The sequence below is a fragment of the Cornus florida genome, unplaced genomic scaffold (genome assembly GCF_030987335.1).
Source record: "Cornus florida cultivar Cherokee Brave unplaced genomic scaffold, ASM3098733v1 CherokeeBrave_3.0.0_Hap2_Chr09, whole genome shotgun sequence".
Classification (NCBI taxonomy): domain Eukaryota; kingdom Viridiplantae; phylum Streptophyta; class Magnoliopsida; order Cornales; family Cornaceae; genus Cornus; species Cornus florida.
In genome coordinates, this window is record NW_026775579.1 from 67,743,271 (window position 1) to 67,764,358 (window position 21,088).

A 21,088-nucleotide genomic window follows, 5' to 3' on the forward strand; every position below is an offset into this window, starting at 1 on the left:
TAATTAATAAAGGCCCATGGTAATTTAATTATTTAAATGATCATCCAAAATCCCTAATTAATAAAGGCAGATGTAGATAAGAATTGTGCTTAACTGCCACTTTTGAATTTAAACTCCACCAGTATGCATCTTCTCCCTTCTTTCTTTCTCATGTCGCCATATGTCCATAACTGATCCCAAATCTCTCAAAGTAAATTTAAATTGGAAACCCAATTGTAATTGAATTGCTTTAAAACAATATCACCGTATATGCATATCCCTTAATCAAACCATGTAAAATGACAATACAGGCACCAACAGATTTATATTTGGTAGTTACGAAATCTATTTTTATCGTTGAATGAGAGTAATAAATTTCAACGTATCATATAACACATAGCTGAACAAAATAATTTAATTTAAGGGTGTAAACAATTCCCCCCATTTAAATGATTTTTCGGCCTTTAAAATGATAAGAAAAATTATTTAAAATAATTCAAACCAATTTTATCTTATCAAAACCCAGCTGTCATCTTGAATAAATGTGATTATATTTACTTCTGAAATAAAATCACTTGCTTTCATAAATGTCATTAAACTCCGTTGACTACCCATTTCATTATTCCAAAGCTTTTAGCCTATCTTTACCTGTTGGCTTTTACGCTTCCCCTTTGCAAATCAAAAGTTTCATCTTCATCTACTCTGTTAATGGCTTCGTCTCACACAAGTCAAGCGATTGAAGATGATAACAGTTCCGAAGAATCCACTCTTTTGGCACATCCATTTGATAGGAGCAAAGCATCTCACAGTAATCAAATTTATCCATTCATCATTAAAGAAAATACCCAAAAATAGGTACTTTTCAAAGCTTCGACTTCTTCTCTAGGATTAGGACCATGTTTCGTTGATAATATAGTCCAAGAAATTTCTGATTTCTATCCCTTAGTGGAGAGAAAGTTACCCTTTGAACATGAATATCTTTCTTTTTTTGATAAGGGAAAATTAAGAACTCCTTCATTTTCCTTCAAGAATTAGCTTAAAGCTACACCTGATTGGGTAGCTTGGGTAGACCAAATGGAACCTATTAAAGGAAATTCATAGAAGAAACTAGGGATTTATGATGCAATCATGTTCAGCAAAAAATCAATTTGTTTAGGTAAACCTCTTGTATTTTCAACCTTAATGTTTTGGTTTGTTTTGACCAATTCATTCCACTTCAACTGTGGCATGATGGCCCCAACCATACAAGATGGTTGTTTTCTCACTGGCCTTCTACCCAATGGAGAAGAAGTTAGTGGAATTTTGGTCTCTAGAAGAAAATACACATACGTGCCTAAGCCCGAAGTACCCAAGCGTAAGACAAAAGCCAAAACCCAAATCATCACCTTCATCTAAAAAGAAAAACAAACACCTTTCTGCTTCTGGCCCCTTTGTATCTTACTGGATGAAAATAGGAGAAGTTGAGTATGCTGAATATGTTTCTTTTCTAATTTATTAGCTCAGTAAATTCGTATTTTGTGTATCCTCATTGAGTATTACCAAGGATTTCACAGAAATTGCTCTAGCTCTTGTTGATGAAAGAAAACTTGTCTTAGCTCCATTAGTCCTTTCTCATCTTTACAGAGGGATTTATGAATTTGTTCGTACTAAATTTACCTCTGTTGGTGGACCTTTCTGGTTGTTGCAGTTCTGGTTACAAGCTTACTTTCATGAGTTAGGGCCTCAAATTAACCATTTAGAGCTCCATCGAGTGCATGGTTATTATTACTTGGAAGCCACTCCCACGGACCAAACCTTTGACCATTGTTTCAGTGTTTTCTATAATCATATGTCAACTTGGTCGCCCCAAAACATCACACCCTTTAACCCGAGGAAAATAGGACCAGAATGGTTATTGTTAGAACCTGGAAAAGCAACATCTGAACAAGAAAATGAATAAGATGCCATTTGGGGCTGCTTTTTAATTGCCAGAAATCTTCATTTTTCTCCTGCCCCTCTTTCATCAACAACCCATAAGTGTGGAACAGAGTATTACAATGCATCCTAGTTTGCGAGGCAATTTGGTCTTCAACAACATATCCCATTACCTCCAATTACATCAAGCAACGTATGCTTCAATAATAGATATTTTTTCAAGCAAAGGGAAAATGTTGAAAAAGTAACCGAATACTTTGAGTCGACCAAAACAGATTTGAAACTAATCCATTTCAGCAACAAGCCATCTGCTACACCTTCATTTAATAGTTAGTGGTCAGATCATGTCAATAAAACTCGTACCAAACCTTTGGTTGAAATTCTTGACCGGTTGAAAAAATATTTTGAAGCAAGTTTGAATGATAATCGAAGGAATAAAAGGCTTCTTAAAAAATCAACTCAATCAAAGGCTATCTTAAGTGTTCAAACAAGCCAGTTACCAAGCCCTACATCAACTTCTCAATCAACGACTTCAGCACAAGGTGTTAAATTTCTGAAACAGCCAAAGCCAATAACTATCAAAAGTTTAAGCTTTGTTTGTTTTGTTTCATCTATCTAAATCTTGATTCATTTGCTGATTAATGCTTTTTCACAGGGAAAAAACTGAAACCCACAAAAGCTACTGGAATAGAAGATCAAATTCCAGTTCAGGAAAAAATTTCCAAAACTGTTTGGAAAAAAGGTAATAGGCTTTATTTCTTTCGAACACATTTTTGGTCAGGTTTAAAATGATTTTGTGACTCGGATAAAATGAACAGGTCATTTTGAAGATGCAATAAAAAAGAACCAAGGTGAACAGTGTGGTTAAGAGGAAGGAAAAGAGGTGCACAAACCAGCCAAAAGGGCTAAGAGAAAACTTGTATGGTTTATTTATTCTTACTGTAATCTCAGCAACTTGGCAATTTACACACAATTCCTAACTCTCATTAATTTGCTCAGGTACAAACCAAATCCATTGGAACTAGAAATGCAGTAAAAAAGAAATTAGTGTCAGAAGAAGAAATTGAGAAAAACAAAGAAGAAGTTCAAGAGAAAGAAACTGAAGAAGTTGATTTGGAAAAAATGAATACTGAAGAGGCTTCCACCAAAAAAAAAATCAATTCTGATGAAGCAAAAACCTTGGAAAATCTAAAATTTTCTCTTCGAGAAGAAGCTGAAGTACAAGGAACTTGCTAAGAAACTAAAATCTTGATTAAAGTAAGTAAAAGAATTTATTTAGATCTTTCTACTTCTTATCTTCAAAGAATTTTGGAAATATTTGTGTATACTTGGCTGACAATCATCAATCTGATATTTGAAATTTCTTACAGAAAAATGAAGGAAGTGCCATCGATTCATCTCCAGCATTCATCACCGAAACAGATGAATATATTTCCAATTTAATACTTTCAGTAGAAACCAAAACTCTTTAAGATTCAGAGTCTACTGACTCTATCACAACTTCTATTTCAAAGAATTTCATTGGTGAAGCCAAAAAAATTGTAAAGACTATACTCTCTGGCACCTTTGAAGATTTGATGAATGATTTTGATCGGTTCGACAGCTCTCTTTTAACACTTATTAATTCAGGAGAATTTGGTCCAGAGGTGTTAAATAGAATGAAGTATTTTCAACTACAGTTGGCAACTACCATCAACAACTTCAAGTCTTCTTCTGATAATCTTAATGAAATTGAAGTTGAGCTAATGGATGTCAACAAAGATAAGGAAGAGATTGGGAAATAGGTAAAGATTGATCATGTTAACCTTCAAAAAGCCCAAGATGCTTTGGATGATATAGCTAAAGAATTTATTCAGCTGAGTACCAAATTGAACCAGTTAGCAACTGTCAAAGAAAAAGCTACAGAAGAAGTGACCAATTCTCAAGCAAAGCTGTCAAAACATAGTGGTCCTTAAACAGAAGAAAAACGCTGAAGACGTTTTGTCTTTGGTTCAGTTTGAATGGGAGCAACTAAAGAAATCCTGTGATTTTTAAATTTCTTTTGAAATTCTGGATGACTGTAATTCGGCCATAAGACCTAAACAATTTATTTTGTTGCATGTTAAGTCTACTCTTATTTGTTATTTTGAGATAACTTCTATCTGGCCTTGAATACTAGTACCCAATTAATAACCAATCGATTTATTTAAGCTAAATGACTTTTAAACATAAATTTCAACCTTCATAAAATGATTGGTTAATGAAAATTCGCTAAATTTCAACCAAATCCCCCTTTTTTGGTGTATTTGAGGCTTGTTGCTCCCCATATATACTTCATAAAATGAAGGACTAAATTTCTTTAAGTAATGACCATTGATAAGATTAGGACATACCTTACCATAAGAATCCTTTAGCCTATAAACACCTCTTGATTGAACCTGATCAACAATATAGGGACCATCCCAAGTAGGAGACCATTTTCCCAACTCCGGATCTTTCTTCCCTAATGGCAAGATAGTCTTCCAAACTAGATCACCTTCAGCAAATGATTTGTGTTTAACCTTTTTATTGTAAGTCTCAGCCACTTTTCTTTTCTGCACCTATAAATGATTTAACGCCTCCATTCTAACTTCATCCAGCCCTTGCAATTCTATGCACATAGCTTGTGTATATTCTTCAAGATCTAAATCCATTTGACGTGCAACCCTTAGGGACCAAACTGTCATCTCCATAGGTAAAACGATATCATACCCATATACCAAAGAATAAGGAGTAACTCCTGTACTTGATCTCTTAGATGTTCTCAATGCCCATAAAGCCTCCGATAATAATATGTGCCACTCTCTTGGATTTTTGTCAACCATTTTTTCAATAGAGGCTTTTATTGACTTATTTAATGACTCGGCTTGTCCATTACCTTGTGCATAATAAGGTGTTGAATTCAATATTTGAAAATCATATTGCTGAGCCATTACTTCAACTTGATGGCAAATAAAGACTGAACCTCTATCAGCCGTAATTGATTCAGGAATACCAAATCTGTGGATAATATGTTGCTCAATAAATTGTACAAGACTATCACTTGTGACCGATTTGGCTGGTACAGCTTCAACCCATTTCGTAAAATAATCTGTCGCAACAACAATATAATAATGTTGTTCTAATGATGAAGGTCGAAGTTTACCAATCAAATCCATTGCCCAACCCCTAAATGGCCAAGGTTTAATGATAGCATGAAGGTCTTCGGCTGGAACTCTTTGAAGAGGTCCGAACTTTTGACATGTTTAACAACCCTTTGCATAATCTATACAATTTTTCCACATTTTGGGCCAATAAAATCCATGTCTACGAATCAACCATTTCATTTTTGGCCCTGCCTGATGTGCCCCACATAACTCTTCATGAACTTCTATCATAACTCTTAACGCCTCAAATTCTCCAAGGCATTTAAGCAATGGCTCTTTCATAGCATTCTTCTTGTACAACACATCATCTAATAAAACATAGCTTGAGGCTTGGCATTTAACCTTTGGGTTAACATTAGGTGTTGGATTCTTGAGATATTCTACAATCGGTTGCCTCCAATCATCCTCTTTAATTTGAGGATTATAAGATTCAGCCTCTAAAGGAAAATTTCTGGCATAGCTTGTTCTGTATCTTGGGCTGATAGTAATGATCTTTTTTGAATTTTTACCAATCTAACCATTAATTCATCTGGCACTCTTAGACCGGATGCAAGTTGAGCCAAATCATTGGCCTCTTTATTGTAAGCTCTTAGGACATGTTGAATTATTACATCATCAAAGCGACCCAATAATTGCATAACAATTGAATGTAGAGGTCGAAGATTCCAATTCAAACAACAAAAATCATTGGAAATTTGTTTAAGTACGAGTTCAGAATCTCCAATAATTTTAACGGCTGGAGCTTTCATTTCTAACAATATTTCAAGGCCGATTATTAATGCCTCATATTCAGCCTGATTATTAGTACATTTAAAATTCAAAAAGAAAGAGAAAATTGTTTTTACTCCTTTTGGAGATATAATAATAACACCTGCTTCAGCGCCATCTCTGGTACTTGAGCCGTCAAAAATTAAAGTCCAAGGAGTTAGGCTGATTGAACATGTTTCACCTAGCTCTGAAATTTCAGGACTTATTTCAACGCATGGGTGGTCAACAAGGAAATCGGCCAAAGCTCTCCCTTTTACTGATTTTTGAGAAGAAAATTGGAAAGTAAATTCCATGAGGGCTAATGACCATTTTTCGATTCGACCACTTATGATCGGCCTTGATAACATGTACTTAATTGAATCAGTTTGGCACATAATATAAACAAGTACTGGTTTCATATAAACTCTCAGCTTAAGCACTGAAAAATATAAAGTTAAACATAATTTCTCAATCGGCGTATATTTTTGCTCGATTGGAGTAAGTACATGGCTTAAATAATACACTGTTTGTTCAATACCCCACTCATTCTCTTGGGTCAACAAGCTGCCGATTGAATCTTCTGCCGCTGAAATGTATAACTTCAGGGGTTGATTCTTCCTTGGTGGCATCAACACAGGTGGTCGAATAAGATATGACTTAATAGCCTTAAACGTTTCTTGGTGTACATCCTTCCAAATGAACTCATCTTCTTTCTTTAGCTTCAGCAATGGTGAGAATGCGTGCACCTTTCCTACACAATTAGAGATAAAACGTCGAAGGAAATTTATTTGTCCAAGCAGCCGTTGAAGCTCCTTTTTATTTTTTGGCGGTTGAGCCTCTATAATAGCACTCGCTTTATTTTTATCAATTTCGATCCCTCTCTGATGTACTAAAAACCCCAAAAAAATTCCAGCAGTTACTCCAAAAGCACATTTTAGCGGATTCATTTTTAACCTATGTGCTCTCATACTGTCACAGGATTTTCTAAAATCGATCAAATGTTTAAATTTGGAAGGAGATTTCACTACAACATCATCAATATAAACCTCTATGAAGTGACCGATCATATCATGAAATATAGAATTCATCGCTCTTTGGTAAGTTGACCCTGCATTTTTCAACCCAAACGGCATCACAACTCATTCAAAAGTGCCAATTGCTCCAGGACATCTAAAAGCTGTTTTAGCCACACTTTCTTCAGTAATATAAATCTGATTGTAACCTGAATGCCCATCCATAAATGACAAAATTTCATGTTTGGCTGCCGCATTAACTAATTGATCGGCAATAGGCATAGGATATTCATCCTTTGGAGTGGCTATATTAAGGTTATGAAAATCAATGCAAACTCTTGACTTACCATTTTTCTTCAAAACAGGAACAATATTAGAGAGCCATTCACAATATCTAGCCGTTCGAATAAAACCAGCGCCTAATAGTCTTTTAACCTCTGCTTTCATTTTCAAAACAACATCAGGGGCCATTCTTCTAGGAGGTTGTTTAAAGGGCCGAAATCCATCCTTTATCGGCAACCTATGTTCTACCAAGTGTCTAGGTAAACCTGGCATCTCATCATAATCCCATGTAAAACAATTTTATATTCCTTTAACAAGGCAATAAAGGTTGTTTACGTAAATGGATTCAATGAGGCGTTGATATACGTTGGCCGAGGTTCTTCTTTTGATCCAAGATTAATTTTAAGTAATGGGTCTTCGACATCAGCCTTGAAATCTTCTAATTTTAAAGGAGCAGCCTCTAAATCTTTCAACTGAATTGCATCTTCGGCCATTATTTCTTCATCCATTTATTGTTCAGCGGCTAAGTCAACCGCATTAACCATTCGGTCGCTAATCACCATCAACCATTTTTCTGTTAAATAGGCACGAAGTCTGGCCAAACTCTGCTGAAGGGCCAGCTCCTTCTCTTTCTTCTTTGTAGAGGCGTCAGACATCATCAAGTTCTGTTAAAGTAGCCTTAGCATCCGACCTTTGAACAAAAACTGTAGTCAGTCGCTCAAATTCTTCAAAAAGTTCATTAATATCTCTTGGGGTTATTTCCTTCTTCCATGTTGCCCCCCAAGGATTCCCTTGATTTTTAGTTGTAATTAGCCTAATAAGGCCGACATCATCCTCATACAATTGTGCTTCAGCCGAATTGACACTTGCCACAAACGGTTGTTTATCTGCCCACACTATCTCCACTTCATCTCCATTCCAAAAAATTAAAAACTGATGTAGTGATGAAGGGATTGCATAAATGGGGTGAATCCAATCTCGACCGAGTAAAGCATTATAAGCTGCATCAGTCTCTACCAAAAAGAAAACTGTCATAGATGTTTTTCTTCCAACCATTGTTTCTAGCGAAAGAACTCCTTTTGCTTGAACCACTGAACCAGTAAAACCGTTGACAGTTAGATCAGTCGGCACAAAATCATCCTTTGTTTTATTTAAAAGTTTCATTATCTTTGTAGATACCATATTAACAGTTGAGCCATTTTCAACTAGCACCCGGGAGATCGGAACTCCTTCCAACCAGATTTTGATGTAAAGTGGCCTTAAGTGCTGACCTGTGATGGTAGTTGGTTTCTCCAAAATTACTCTTGTTGGGCCACTTCCTACTAAAGTTTCCTCTAATTGGTATTGAACCTTATTCTTCACTAACATAACCTTTGATTGTTCAATAGGTGTTGAAAGTTCTGACTGGCGATTAAAACCAACAATTTCTGGCACTTCTTCACTATCTGGTTCTTCAACATCACCACTTAACTTACAAGATTGATCAGGTTTTGCCTCAAATATCAATGGTAAAATAAATGTCATATTGCAGCTACTAATTGTTTTAATAGAACCAAATTGAATCTCATTCATTTCATCATCAAGCAAATCATCATCATGCAAATTAATATCAACCATTTCTTCATCTTTGTCTTCTAAGTTATTTGTCATATCAAGCTTAACATTATCAAACTTCTTAGCACAAGATGACATACCCAAGGCTGACTCTGATTTTGGCCTTATTTATTTCAAACCTTCTTGAGTCATTAATGCTTCAACCGTTTTCTGCTGATTTTCTTTGTCACTTCTTCTTCGCCAATTGACCTACATCTCATCTGATTGAGGGGCCAAATCCTTTGCTTTAGCTTTCTTTCTTCTAGCCTGAAACCTCTGTATTCTTCTCTTTTGAGTCTTGGTCATTAGCGGCTGAAACTAATTTTTAATTTCAAAAAACTTGGGATGATGAACAATGGCCCAGTCTTGATCTTTGAGAATTGGAGGTTTAACCATCCTAGACTTCGGGTTGATCTCCAATGTGTTGGAATTGTAACTTTTCGGCCCTTCATGACCCAAGCAGTTAAAATCTCCTATTGGTCCGCTTGGCCTATAGGCAAATTTCCTTAGTCCCCCAAACCTAGTAGGTGTTAAGGGCCTAGTAGTATTATTCCTTGATGGACCTTTCCCTGAATGATTTGTTCTCCAAAAAGTTGAAGAACTTGAACTTGCCCCCCCTAGGGAAAGTTAATCTTTCAGTCATAGGGTGTCGATGTTGATCTGAAATTCTTGCACGTGGAGGTAATGGAGGCTTGGTTATAACACTTTTGAGCCTAGGAGTTGAACTTTTATCTTCTTCAATTGATTTCCCTTTGGCTTCATCATTCTTGATTGTACTCCAGTCTTTTCGACATTTTGGACAACATCATTGTTTGATAAGATCAAGTTGTGCCTTAATTAATTTTTTCTCCATCTCTTTAATGGCCTTCTTATGTTCAGCCACTGTTGCTAACTGTTTTTCTTCTGATTTTTCAGTTCCTCCAGAATTAATATTATCACTTTTATCCTTTTTGAGCGGTTGATTGAAATTTGCAACTGAAATCATGTTATTAGCCGTAATGGCTGGAAATAGATCAACATCAACAACCATTTTTTCCTTGTTCTTCTCGGGGAATCGAAGCAACTTTTTATCAATCAAACTCTGTATTTTATTACGAAAAACAACACAATTGTTAGTTGAATGACGATAAGAATTATGCCATTTACAATAATCTTTTCCTTAAATTTCACTAGCAGGTGGGACTTTCTGACCCTTTGAAAGGACAATGACTTTATTAGTCAGCATATGGTCAAAAATCTCATCTGCTTTTGAAATGTCAAAGGCATATTGCTTCCCAACCCCAGGCATAATTTTATTAGTTATTGATTCTGATGATTGGGAGCCACTAACAACGTCTACAGGCTTTCCAAGCACCTTACAAGTATAAGGCTTTTTAGTAAAGATTTCAGTAGCTTCTATTTCGAGGCTCATTTCAGCCTCTGTGACATGTATTTCATAATTAGGATCTCTATAATAAGTCCCTATTGAGGCATTTTTTCTATCTTGTTCCTCTTTTAACACTTTTTCATATCTTGTAGCACTAGAAGCTAATTGTAACAAATATCTAAATTCCATACCTTCAAATTTCTTTTTAAGTTCAAAACTTAGGCCGTTAAAAGCGAAACCTATATATTCAGCCTCTGGCAGAACTACTTGGCACCTATGTTTAGCCCTTTTAAATCTAGCAATAAATCCTTCAGCAGTTTCACCCGGCAATTGGGACAGCCTAGATAAATCGGCCATTGATACTTCAGGTTCAGCCCTATAGAATTGTGCATGAAATAACTCTTCTAGTTGTTGCCAAGTAAAGATTGAATTTGCAGGAAGACTTATGTACCATGAAAATGCAACTCCAATAAGAAAATTAGCAAATAATTTTAACTTTAAAAATTCATTCCCTCCAGCCTCTCCACACTGAATAGTAAAACGTCCTATGTGTTCAATGGTTGAAATAGAATCTTCTCCCGAAAAAAGTAACAAATTCAGGAACTCTATAGCCCCTTGGGAATTCTACTCGGTCAATATAGTTGGGATATGGCTTTCTATAGGCTGGACGACCAACCCTTTTCATGGCAGGCCCATATGTTTCTTGAATAATATTAGCTAATTGTTCCCTATTTATAACCATTGGTTGTTGCACTTGAGGCTGGTGTGCATTTAACACTTATGGCTGAAACATAAATTGTGCTTGTGATTGGGGTATATGCGGTGCTTGTGTTTGAGGGACTTGATAATTAACACCAACAAGAACATTAAAATTCAAGTTTTCTTGCCCCCCTTGGGGTTGATTTACCTATGGGTTTTGATGGTTAAGAAGCCTCCAATTAGCATTCTGACCAATCCCTCCTGCTATTTGATAAGGTTGAAAATCCGCAGGTAACTACTGTGGTTGATTAACTGGTGGTTAGTTAACCGGCGGCTGGTTCATCTGCAGTTGAAACGCCTGCGGTTGAAACACCTACGGTTGATACTGATTCTGCAACTGTTGCTGTTGGAGGGATTGAAATCCTTGTTGTTGTTGTTGTTGTTGTTGCGGATGATAACCATGCTGTTGAACGGGTGCTGGAATTTGTGGCCGTGCACTTGTTGATGGATTATTTGGCTTTGCAACCAAATATTGATCAAATCTATTTGACAAAATAGCCAAAGAATCATTTAAATTGGCTATAATGTTGTGAATCGGCCCAAGTTCACCATGGAAATTCCGATTTGTAGTTTCAATCTTTTGTGCCAAATTATTGACACTCTCGGCCAGTGCTTAGCCGTTTGGTTGTTGATTGACTTCAACTTCAGCCTCTTGTTCTTCATTGGAACGAGGCTGTCAATCATCAAGATTCTGGGATTCAGAACGAGTAATTACCATGTTTGATGATGTTCAAACACTAGCAATTCTGACTTCAACACTTCAAAGTTAGAATTCTTTTGTGTCCCATTGGGCGTGCCAATTGTTTGGCTTTTTTAGGGGCGTGCCAGAGTCTTTGACTCAAATTGAAAGTAATCAAACTTATCCTTTCAACCGAAAAAAGAAATTGGCTTTTTTAGAATTTCAGGCGATTGTTTGGAAAGTAAGGATTATCACTTTCCTTTCAGATTCTTCACTGCTTCAATGAAGAGGACTTTTAGAACAAAAAATGAAATTAATGAAGGGAGCAAAAGATACTGCACAAGCGTTCATCAATTTAATAGGATAATTCATAAAATAAAATAAAATAAAGAGGGAATAAATCCAAGCGTCCGTATTTTATTTCATGAAATAGAATTCTAATACAAATTACAAGTAAAGGAATTGTAAATTAACTAGAAAACTACTCCTATGAAAATTACTGGAAAAGTAAAATATAAAAAATACAGAAAAGAAAACGACTACATTATGAAAGATGCGTTGTGTTGGTCGGGGACCTCTTGCACAAACTTCCTTTGGCGATATTTATACTTGCTTCCCAAAACCGAAGTTGAAACTGCACTTGGAACTTCCACGTAATTTTAAATTCAAACTACTTTGTTTGAATTTAAATACAATTGTTATCTATAAATTCAAACTACCCTTTTACTGCCACGTTTCTTTAGAGATAACTTCCATTTGCAAGTTGATAAAACTTCTATATATAACTGTTATCATCATGTGGCAATCAAAATCATCTACATATATATAGTTGCAGTCCTTGACTTAAATATCTCCTAAAATTGGTAACTTCTCATGCAACCAAAACTCTTAGAGAACCAATCAGCACTTTTCTTGCTCATTCACATTAAGCCACGTATCATTGTAGCAAATTTCATATGCAACAATAGACAAAATAAATATAGTCATTTTAATTTACGAAATTATTCCAACTGTTGCATCAATTGTCCAATTTGATTCTTGCTAAGTGACCCATGATAACAAAATTATTTTTAGGGTGCAAACAATGCCTCCCTTTTAAATATTTTTTCGGTCTCATTCAATTCGAAATTGTATTTAAAATTATCTGAAATAATTAATATTCACCAATCGCATGATTTATCTAAGGAAAGAATAAATTTTGAAATTCAGATTGTACCATTACCTTCCAGCTGCCAACCAATTAATTAAAGAAAAGCATTAAATATACTTTCTTTGAAATCATTCTTTTGCCTTGAAATTCGGTGATATTGCTTATTAGCAAACTTTCAGAAGAACTTTTAATTCTTTGCCAGAGTCTTTGGTAACACCTCAGTTTAAATATAATTTGACTAAAACATAATCAAATTATATTAACTAAGAAACAACCGAATCAAATCATCTTCAGTCTCTTTATGAATCATCACAACTGTTTTCAACTTTAATAATTAAAGATCAAACATGTTAAGTGATATCTTGACTAAATGATCGATCAAGAAACATTATATTATGACCGAATTAAATTATTTCAGTCTATTGAAGTTAGAGCCAATTAACTTACAAATGTAAACAGTGACTGATCTAAAGAACCCGTGATGCTAATTGGCTCATTTACAATCAACTAAACCCTATTCCTTCCAATCCCAACACTAAATTGTTGACACTTACAACCAAAATGTGCAAATTTGGATGTTAATCAACAACTTATAATTTAAATCGGTTATAATAACCGATTTTTCTTTGGTACCCCAAGTGGTTGAACAACCTAATGGGTCCTCCAAGATTGAACGAAAATTCGTGACTTTTTAGGACTGAACGAGTTGCCCCCAATGCCAAAAAAGCCTTGATTCAAAATTATATTGTTTTTCAACCTCTTTTTCTTGATGAGAAGGCTGTTGATAAAGAAAATTTTGACATTGTAAATTGATAATCGCCATGAATCAAAATATTTAAAATTTCAGTGCATCTACTTTTTAGTGGCTCTGATTTTCAACACTTCTGGGAGGTCCCACTGGGCGTGCCAAATTGTTTGGCTACTTTTTTTTTAGGGCCGTGCCAAGTCTTTGACTCAAATTGAAAGTAACCAAACTTATCCTTTCAACCGAAAAAAGAAATCGGCTTTTATAGAATTTCAGGCAATTGTTTGGAAAGTAAGGATTACCACTTTCCTTTCAGGTTCTTCACTGCCTCAATGAAGAAGACTTTTAGAACAAAGAATGAAATTGATGAAGGGAGCAAAAGATACTGCACAAGCTTTCATCAATTTATAAAATAAAGAGGGGACAAAGCCAAGCGTCCATATTTTATTTCATGAAATAGAATTCCAATACAAATTACAAGTAAAGGAATTGCAGATTAACTAGAGAACTACTCCTATAAAAATTATTGGAAATGACTATATTATGAAAGATGCGTTTTGTTGGTCGGGGACCTCTTGCACAAACTTCCTCTGGTGATATTTATACTTGCTTCCCAAAACCGAACTTGAAACCGCACTTGAAACTTCCACGTAATTTTAAATTCCAACTACCTTGTTTGAATTTAAATACAATTGTTATCTATAAATTCAAACTACCCTTTTACTGCCACGTTTCTTTAGAGATAACTTCCATTTGCAAGTTGATAAAACTTCTATATATAATTGTTATCATCATGTGGCCAATCAAAATCATCTACATATAGATATAGTTGCAGTCCTTGACTTAAACATCTCCTAATTTTGGTGACTTCTCATGCAACCAAAACTCTTATGCTTTGTTTGGAATCAATTATTTTTGGATTTGGAAAAGGAATCAAAATTAGAAAAGGAATTGGAATTAAAATGAAATTCCATTACTATGTTTGGAGCCAATTGAATTTGGAGTTGGATTTAAAAGGGAATTTGGAATAAAAATAATATTATATCATTTTTGCCCTTGTTTAAATGATAAATAAAATATTTATTTTATTGTCAAATATGCTCCAAAAGTTACATCAAATAGACAAACAAAAAGGACTAAATGATATAATTGAAATATAAAATTTACTTATTTAACAGATCACGTAAAAAAAAGAGCAATTATTTTATTAAAAAACTAACTTATTAAACATCACCAACATACTTTAAAAAAATCACTCAAAAAGTAAAATAACGTTGGTAAACAGTTATATGAGAGAGTAGTATGGAGTTAGTTAAATAACGTTGGAGATAGAGATTTGCTAGTATATATTTAATAGGATAGGGTTAAATGAGAATAAGACGGTTGGAGATTGAAATAAGGTTAATTAAGATAATATCGTATTTTTATTCCAAATTCCGTCAAATCTTGTCGTTTTAGATAGGATTTGAAACACATCAAGAACAGTATTTGAAATCCCATAACTTTAAAATTCCATTCACAATCCAATGATTCCAAACATTGTAAATCCTATTTCTAAATCCAAATCCCATCAAATCCAACATTCCAAACACAGCATTAGAGAACCAATCAACACTTTCCTTGCTCATTCACATTAACCACGTATCATTGTAACAAATTTCATGTGCAACAATAAACAAAATAATTATAGTCATTTTAATTTACGAAATTATTCCAACTGTTGCATCAATTGTCCAATTTGATTCTTGCTAAGTGGCCCATGATAACAAAATTATTTTTACGGTGCAAGCAAAGTTTGAAGATCAACTAACTGATATGTTTACCAAAGTACTTGGTCATAATCGGTTAAGAACTATTTGTTCCAAATTGGGATTATATGATATACATTCTCCAGCTTGGAGGGGAGTGTTAGAATATATATATATATATACGGGGTCAATTTGTAATCTACTTATAGTTTATGGCCTTAGTATAATTAGGTCTTTCTTACATTTGTATATAACCCCTATTTTGTTTCGGGTTTAAGTAATGATAATAGATTATAGTACCCTATAATCCAATGGTTTATTGTATACTTTTCTTCCTCTAACTTAGGGTTACAAATAGTACCTAGAAACTTCATTTTATTGAAATAGGGGTTATATACAAACCCAATATATACACACACACACTGGGTCAATTAGTAATCTACTTATAGTTTGTGGCCTTAGTATAATTAGGTCTTTCTTACATTTTGTATATAACCCCTATTTTGTTTAGGGTTTAAGTAATGATAATAGATTGTAGACCCTATAATCCAATGGTTTATTGTATACTTTTCTTCCTCTAACTTAGGGTTACAAATAGTACCTAGAAACTTCATCTTTATTGAACCTAGCCTCACTTTTTATTTATTTATAAAATGTAAAAAGTCAATTACCCAGAAATCACTATATTCGAAAAGTTAGCACGGGTGCCATTCTGTTGTAAATAAATTAAGATGGTTTCATCACACGAAGTAATAAAAATAATTGAGGTACAAAAAGTCAGATTTTATTTGGAAAATGGTTCTTGAAATTGGCTTTGATTACTTGAATCTAACTTCAATGTCTCAGTCCAGCCTGAAACATTGGCTCTTAATGGTCTAATCAACTCGTAGTGATTCTAACGTCAAATTGAATTTTGAATTTTCGAACAACACCAATCAATCAATGGACACCACAATTCTATGCTAGTTAAATTAAGTTTGTGGTAACAATCGTGAAACAATTAACATAAATGATTTTTTATTTTTATTTTTTAAAGTGAATATCTAACAGATTAAATAATGATAATCAATAAACCATAATAAGGTGATTTCATGTGAGACTTACTGTGAATATTAATTTCTGTTTGTTTATTTTGTTTTGTATTATTTAATCGGGCTATTTAACAGACATGAAAAACATTGCCAATCCTGTAAACAAAATTTTAGTTTATGGGTGGAAAAACCAGGTCTTGCATGCCCAAATTTTCAAAATCCAACAAAATAAACTCATGTCATTGACTCATTGCCATCAAAATTGAAAGCAACATATTAAAATTACAGCAAAACTAAGAAAAATCACTACTAAACAAGGGGAGATAAAAGTGGATAGAAAACCTAACTAGAAAATTTCAAAATAACAAGTTTGTTGACAAAAGAAAAAAAAAAACCTTAATCAAATTAGACTCATAGCTCATACTAAGATATGGAGCAATGAAGCAACCACCACACTAAAATAAAACTAGAATTATAATAATTATAATAATAATAATGCATTGTGAGTTTTATTTGATAATTATAATAACTAATTATGTAAATGCACTTCTATTATGCAACTTTTTGGTGTGATTCAAAAAGAATAAATGAAACCAATAACCTCTTCGAACTTAATTCTTGGGCTACGACTTTCACTGAATCCAACACTTTCATACTTAATGCCTTAAATCTCTAATTGTAAAGCTGAAGAACCTAACTTACAGGGCTCGAACTAGGTTTAGGGCATAGTGTTCATCATTCAAACACTTTCAGCGAACCAGAGAGAGAAAATCAGATCACTGCAAATCTATGAAGCTCCACGCTTTACTGGCAAGTACTCATCTCTACACTCTTCGCTTTGATTGATAGCATATTATATGTGTATGTATCTTCAAGAAATGAGGACTATTTATATCTGCAAAACTCTCGTCTCACTCTCTCTCAACAATTCTTCACATCTCAACAAAACCCCAATCTCTCTTTTCTCTCTCCTCTTCTTCTCTTCCTCTCCAAAAAGCCCCAATGCGGTGGCTGATTACTTGATTGAGAGACACAAATTTTCTCCTGAAACTGCTTCGAAAATCTCTTCCTCTCTAAAAATAACTCGATGTGTCTATAATACCTCACCATTTTTCACCAATAAACCGACCAGAGTTAGAGAATTAGTCAAGAGGGTTGATGAGATTGGTTTTGACAGGAACTCTAAGATGTTTCTTCCTGCGATTCGGGCTATTAGTTCTATGACTGTAGAGAATTGGGAGTTGAAATTGGAGGTCTATAAGAGTTTGGGGTTTTCGGAAGACGACATTTTGTCAGTTTTTAGGAGAGCACCTCAGGTATTTGCTCTGTCAGAGAGAAAAATTAAGGCAACAATACAGCTTTTACTTAGCGCAGGCAAATGTGATATCTCATTTGTTGTTAAAAACCCAGATTTACTTGGTTACAGTGTTGAGAGTAGGCTTAAGCCACGGTTATGAATTCTGGATGTTTTGGAAAGCAGGAATTTGCTTCTTAAAAAGAGTTTGGCAACTGTATGCAGGATGATTGATAAGAAGTTCTTTGAGAAATATTTACTCCCTCATTCAAATGAAGTTGGCGAATTATTTGTGGCTACAAGGCCTCGTTGAAGGCATAAATATGTGCTTAAGATCATGACTTCATTTGTAACTTAATGGTTTAATACCTAGAGACGGGTGAGACTGAATCTTTTTTCCAAAAAGCAAATGACTTGGCGGTATAGCATGGCAGGTAAGTAGGTACTATTTTCTTCTATCCATATGGTGCACCACTGAGAAAAACATAGATTAATTTTCCAGTTGGCTGTATAATTTCAAACGTGTTGAAATATATCCTTAATTTAACATTTCTTTTTTCTTTTTTCAAATTTTCAATTGAGGCATCATGTTGAATAATCCTGATAGGTATTATATCTTGCTCAAGCTTTCTCATTTTGTGTGACGCAATGATTATTAAGTATCTGCACGTATAGCCGTGATCTTATTCTTGACATATAATTTTGTCATTGTGCAGAATTGTATGCTATTTTAAGTTTTGTTTCTCATTTATATTGGTGCTTACAGTACTTATGCATGTCAGTACTGATCTACCAATATAACTATGATTTAGGGAAGTAGTTAAGGTACTTCTTCCAGTGCTAGCGGTATCCCGAACAAAGTTGTCTGCATTCTGCAGGTTCTTCTTGCAATAGTGAATTTTGACTTGGATTCACTGACTACTACTTAATTGTTCTTCTATAGCATATTTGATATGGCTTCTTTTTTCATTTCCTTTCCTACAAATTTTGCATTTTGTGGAACTCTGTTACCACCTTGAGACTGGATTGACAAAAAGATTAAGCACTGCAGTATAGAAGGTTATAGAAACTAGTCAGAGGAAGTTATTAGATGAAGAGTTCTGGACTGAATTGATACAAGAGATTAAGCACTGCGGCTTATGTTTCTTTTGAGAATCAACTTCCCTTTTAAGGTCACTCCCATGAACTAGCTGAGTTGATCTGTTGATGTCAGTTCAGGTTGGAGCAATAGTGTGTGTGTATATCTTACCTACCAAAAAAGAGGAGTTGATGCTGGTTAGGTGTTAAATATCATATCTAGTTGCTGTTCTGAATCCTATGTCGTTTGATTTTTCTTAGCTGGTTAAAAAAAAATTCTCTCTTGTTTGGTTTCCTCTACTTCTCAGCCCAATATCTAGTCAGCAGAAGAGTGTAGGGTAGATTTATCCCAGGGCATTCGTAGCTTGTGGGGCGTTCATGATTCTGCATTATATCGTAATCCTCAGACTCGTGGCAGCTCTGTTTATCCCAGGCAGGCAGCATTAGACAGCTCTGGTTATCCTCAGACTCGAACTCTGTAGAGATGTCTCATATATCTGATGAGATTTGGTTGATTCTAGTGCTGTGTTAGGGTAGCACATGCCTCCCCCAAGGCCTTAATTGACTCCGTCCGTGGTGGCAAGGCCATCTTGTGAAATTGGATCAAGTGAGTTCAGCAGTAGGCTAAATCCAACAAAAGGGACACTAGAGAACCTCTTAACATAGCAAATTTGACAAAATCCCTTTTTAAGTGGAATATTTGATCTGAGAAATTGGTTGAAATTGAAATAGTTGTGGTGCTGGTAATAAAAAGAATTGCAAGTTGAACCTACTAATTTCACAAACGAAATGTGCAAAATTAGTTATTCTTTCATTCAATCAAATATATCAAAACAGAGCATATGTAATGGTACAGCCAAGCATTTAAATTGCCTAATTTCATGGATTCTAACTTGTAGGGTTGCAGAAATGGAGGGACGCAGGGTAATTCAATCGGAACAAAACAAAATTTTCCATAATTGAAATTTTGTGAAATACAGATACCAAAGAACAATAACATTTACCATAATTAAAATTTACATGAACAAATAAATATTGTAGTAACAATATTTACCTTTTAATTTCCGCATCTCTGTTTGATGGTCTGTGGTTACAACCATAGTTTCAAGTTCCGTAGTTTTATTTGTTCTCTCCACCAGGCATCCAGCTTACTTTCATTTATTATTATTATTTTTTTGCAATACTTTCATTTATTAATCAATGCTAAAAATATAACCTCTTACATGCTGCAGGGGTTTGAGAGGTTCGAACCCATAGCGGGTACAAACCCAGACAATGAATTCATCATGTTGTATAAAAGTGAATTATCATTAGCCATTAAACTTTACCAAAAAAATATAAAAAATTCACCATTAGGCTCGCTAAGCCTTTGTTGACATTTTATGGCTCAATTTCTAATATGCTCACCCATGACATCATTCCTTGCATCATCAATGTTTGGCTTCCAAATATTGTGATCAACAAGTATACGTGGCCTCCAAGATTTGTATTCAGCAAGCTTCCCATGCGTGATCTCAAAGCTGTGTTCGGTGTCAGCCCATGTGCTTGATCAACAAGCATTAGTTGGCTATCAATAGCCTAGTCCATGGCATCCGAGAATCCTTCCAAAATTGAGTGAAAAAATTGCTTAGTAAAGAAAAGCAAGGAGTTGGAGAGTTTTGGGTGTAATTAGGTTTTGGGTGTGAGCCATTTAAGCATTGTATCTCCTTATTTCCAGAGTGAAATATTGTTCTGTCTTCTCCCCGTAAATGTAAGCACAGCCGAACCACATAAATCTTTGTCTCGTTTGTGTGTGCGCTTTATTTATTTTTTTGTCATTATTTTTTCTCTTGTTCTCATAAACTCTTACTTGATCCTTATTTCGTAACATACTGTTATCAAAGCTCGGTTCGTGTATTGTGTACAGATACTGTTCACAAATACGGTACTATTCACTGAGGAGTTTTTGGGAGAGTTTTTTGAGATGTCGACCAGATATGAAATTGAGAAATTTGATGGCAAGATTAGTTTCAGTCTTTGCCGCATCAAGATGCAGGCCCTTACTCAACAAGGTCTAAAAAAGGTGCTGTTCGGGAATGACAAGTTGTCAGAAACTATGTCCAATGAAGACAACAATGAGGTCAATGAAAAGGCACGCAGTGCGATTCTCCTGAATCTTGCCGATGAGATGCTACGTGAAGCTATCGATGAAGACACAGCGGCAAAGTTGTGGCTAAAATTGGAGAGTCTGTACATGACGAAGTCTCTCACCAACAGACTTTACCTGAAACAGAGACTTTACACCCTTCGTATGAAAGAAGGTATGCCTCTTAAGGAACATGTTGATAACTTCAATTCTATTATTATGGATTTGAAAAATATTGATATTAAAATTGATGAAGAAGACCAAGTCCTTATTTTGTTGTGTTCTTTGCCTCCTTCCTATGAGCACTTTGTTACCACATTTCTCTATGAAAAAGACACCATTAATATGGAGGATGTTAAATCCTCACTGAACTCTCAAGAGTTGAGAAAAAAGGTGTCTGAAAATAATGGAGATGAACAGGC

At 34.8% G+C, this 21,088-nt stretch overlaps 1 protein-coding gene and 1 long non-coding RNA gene across 3 annotated transcripts; one reads left to right on the top strand and one right to left on the bottom strand.

The window, feature by feature from the left end:
- Positions 1-621: 621 nt before the first annotated feature.
- On the top strand, positions 622-3,490 carry LOC132273328 (uncharacterized). Of its 2 annotated transcripts, none has more exons than XR_009470082.1 (5): positions 622-834; positions 2,549-2,635; positions 2,712-2,812; positions 2,893-3,150; positions 3,264-3,490. It is a non-coding gene; the product is annotated as an uncharacterized LOC132273328 (long non-coding RNA). The 2 variants fall into 2 exon arrangements; XR_009470083.1 differs by lacking the exon at positions 622-834 and adding an exon at positions 982-2,435.
- A 280-nt stretch (positions 3,491-3,770) lies between these two features.
- On the bottom strand, positions 3,771-5,069 carry LOC132272767 (uncharacterized). The gene is made up of 3 exons (XM_059773860.1): positions 4,503-5,069; positions 4,266-4,391; positions 3,771-3,824 (listed from the first exon to the last, which is right to left on the bottom strand). The coding sequence occupies exons 1-3, from the start codon at positions 5,067-5,069 to the stop codon at positions 3,771-3,773; spliced, it is 747 nt and encodes a 248-aa protein (XP_059629843.1).
- Between the last annotated feature and the right edge of the window lie 16,019 nt (positions 5,070-21,088).

Bases quoted from the DNA above. Each gene is read 5' to 3' on its own strand.
- LOC132272767 (XM_059773860.1), bottom strand. From the start codon at position 5,069: ATGGATTTGATTGGTAAACTTCGACCTTCATCATTAGAACAACATTAT. The intron at 4,392-4,502 runs GTTAGAATGGAG...CTAGTTTGGAAG, and splicing joins AATTGCAAGGGCTGGATGAA to ACTATCTTGCCATTAGGGAA. The intron at 3,825-4,265 runs GTATGTCCTAAT...ATGTTTTGACAG, and splicing joins TAAAGGATTCTTATGGTAAG to CTTTGCTTGAGAATTGGTCA.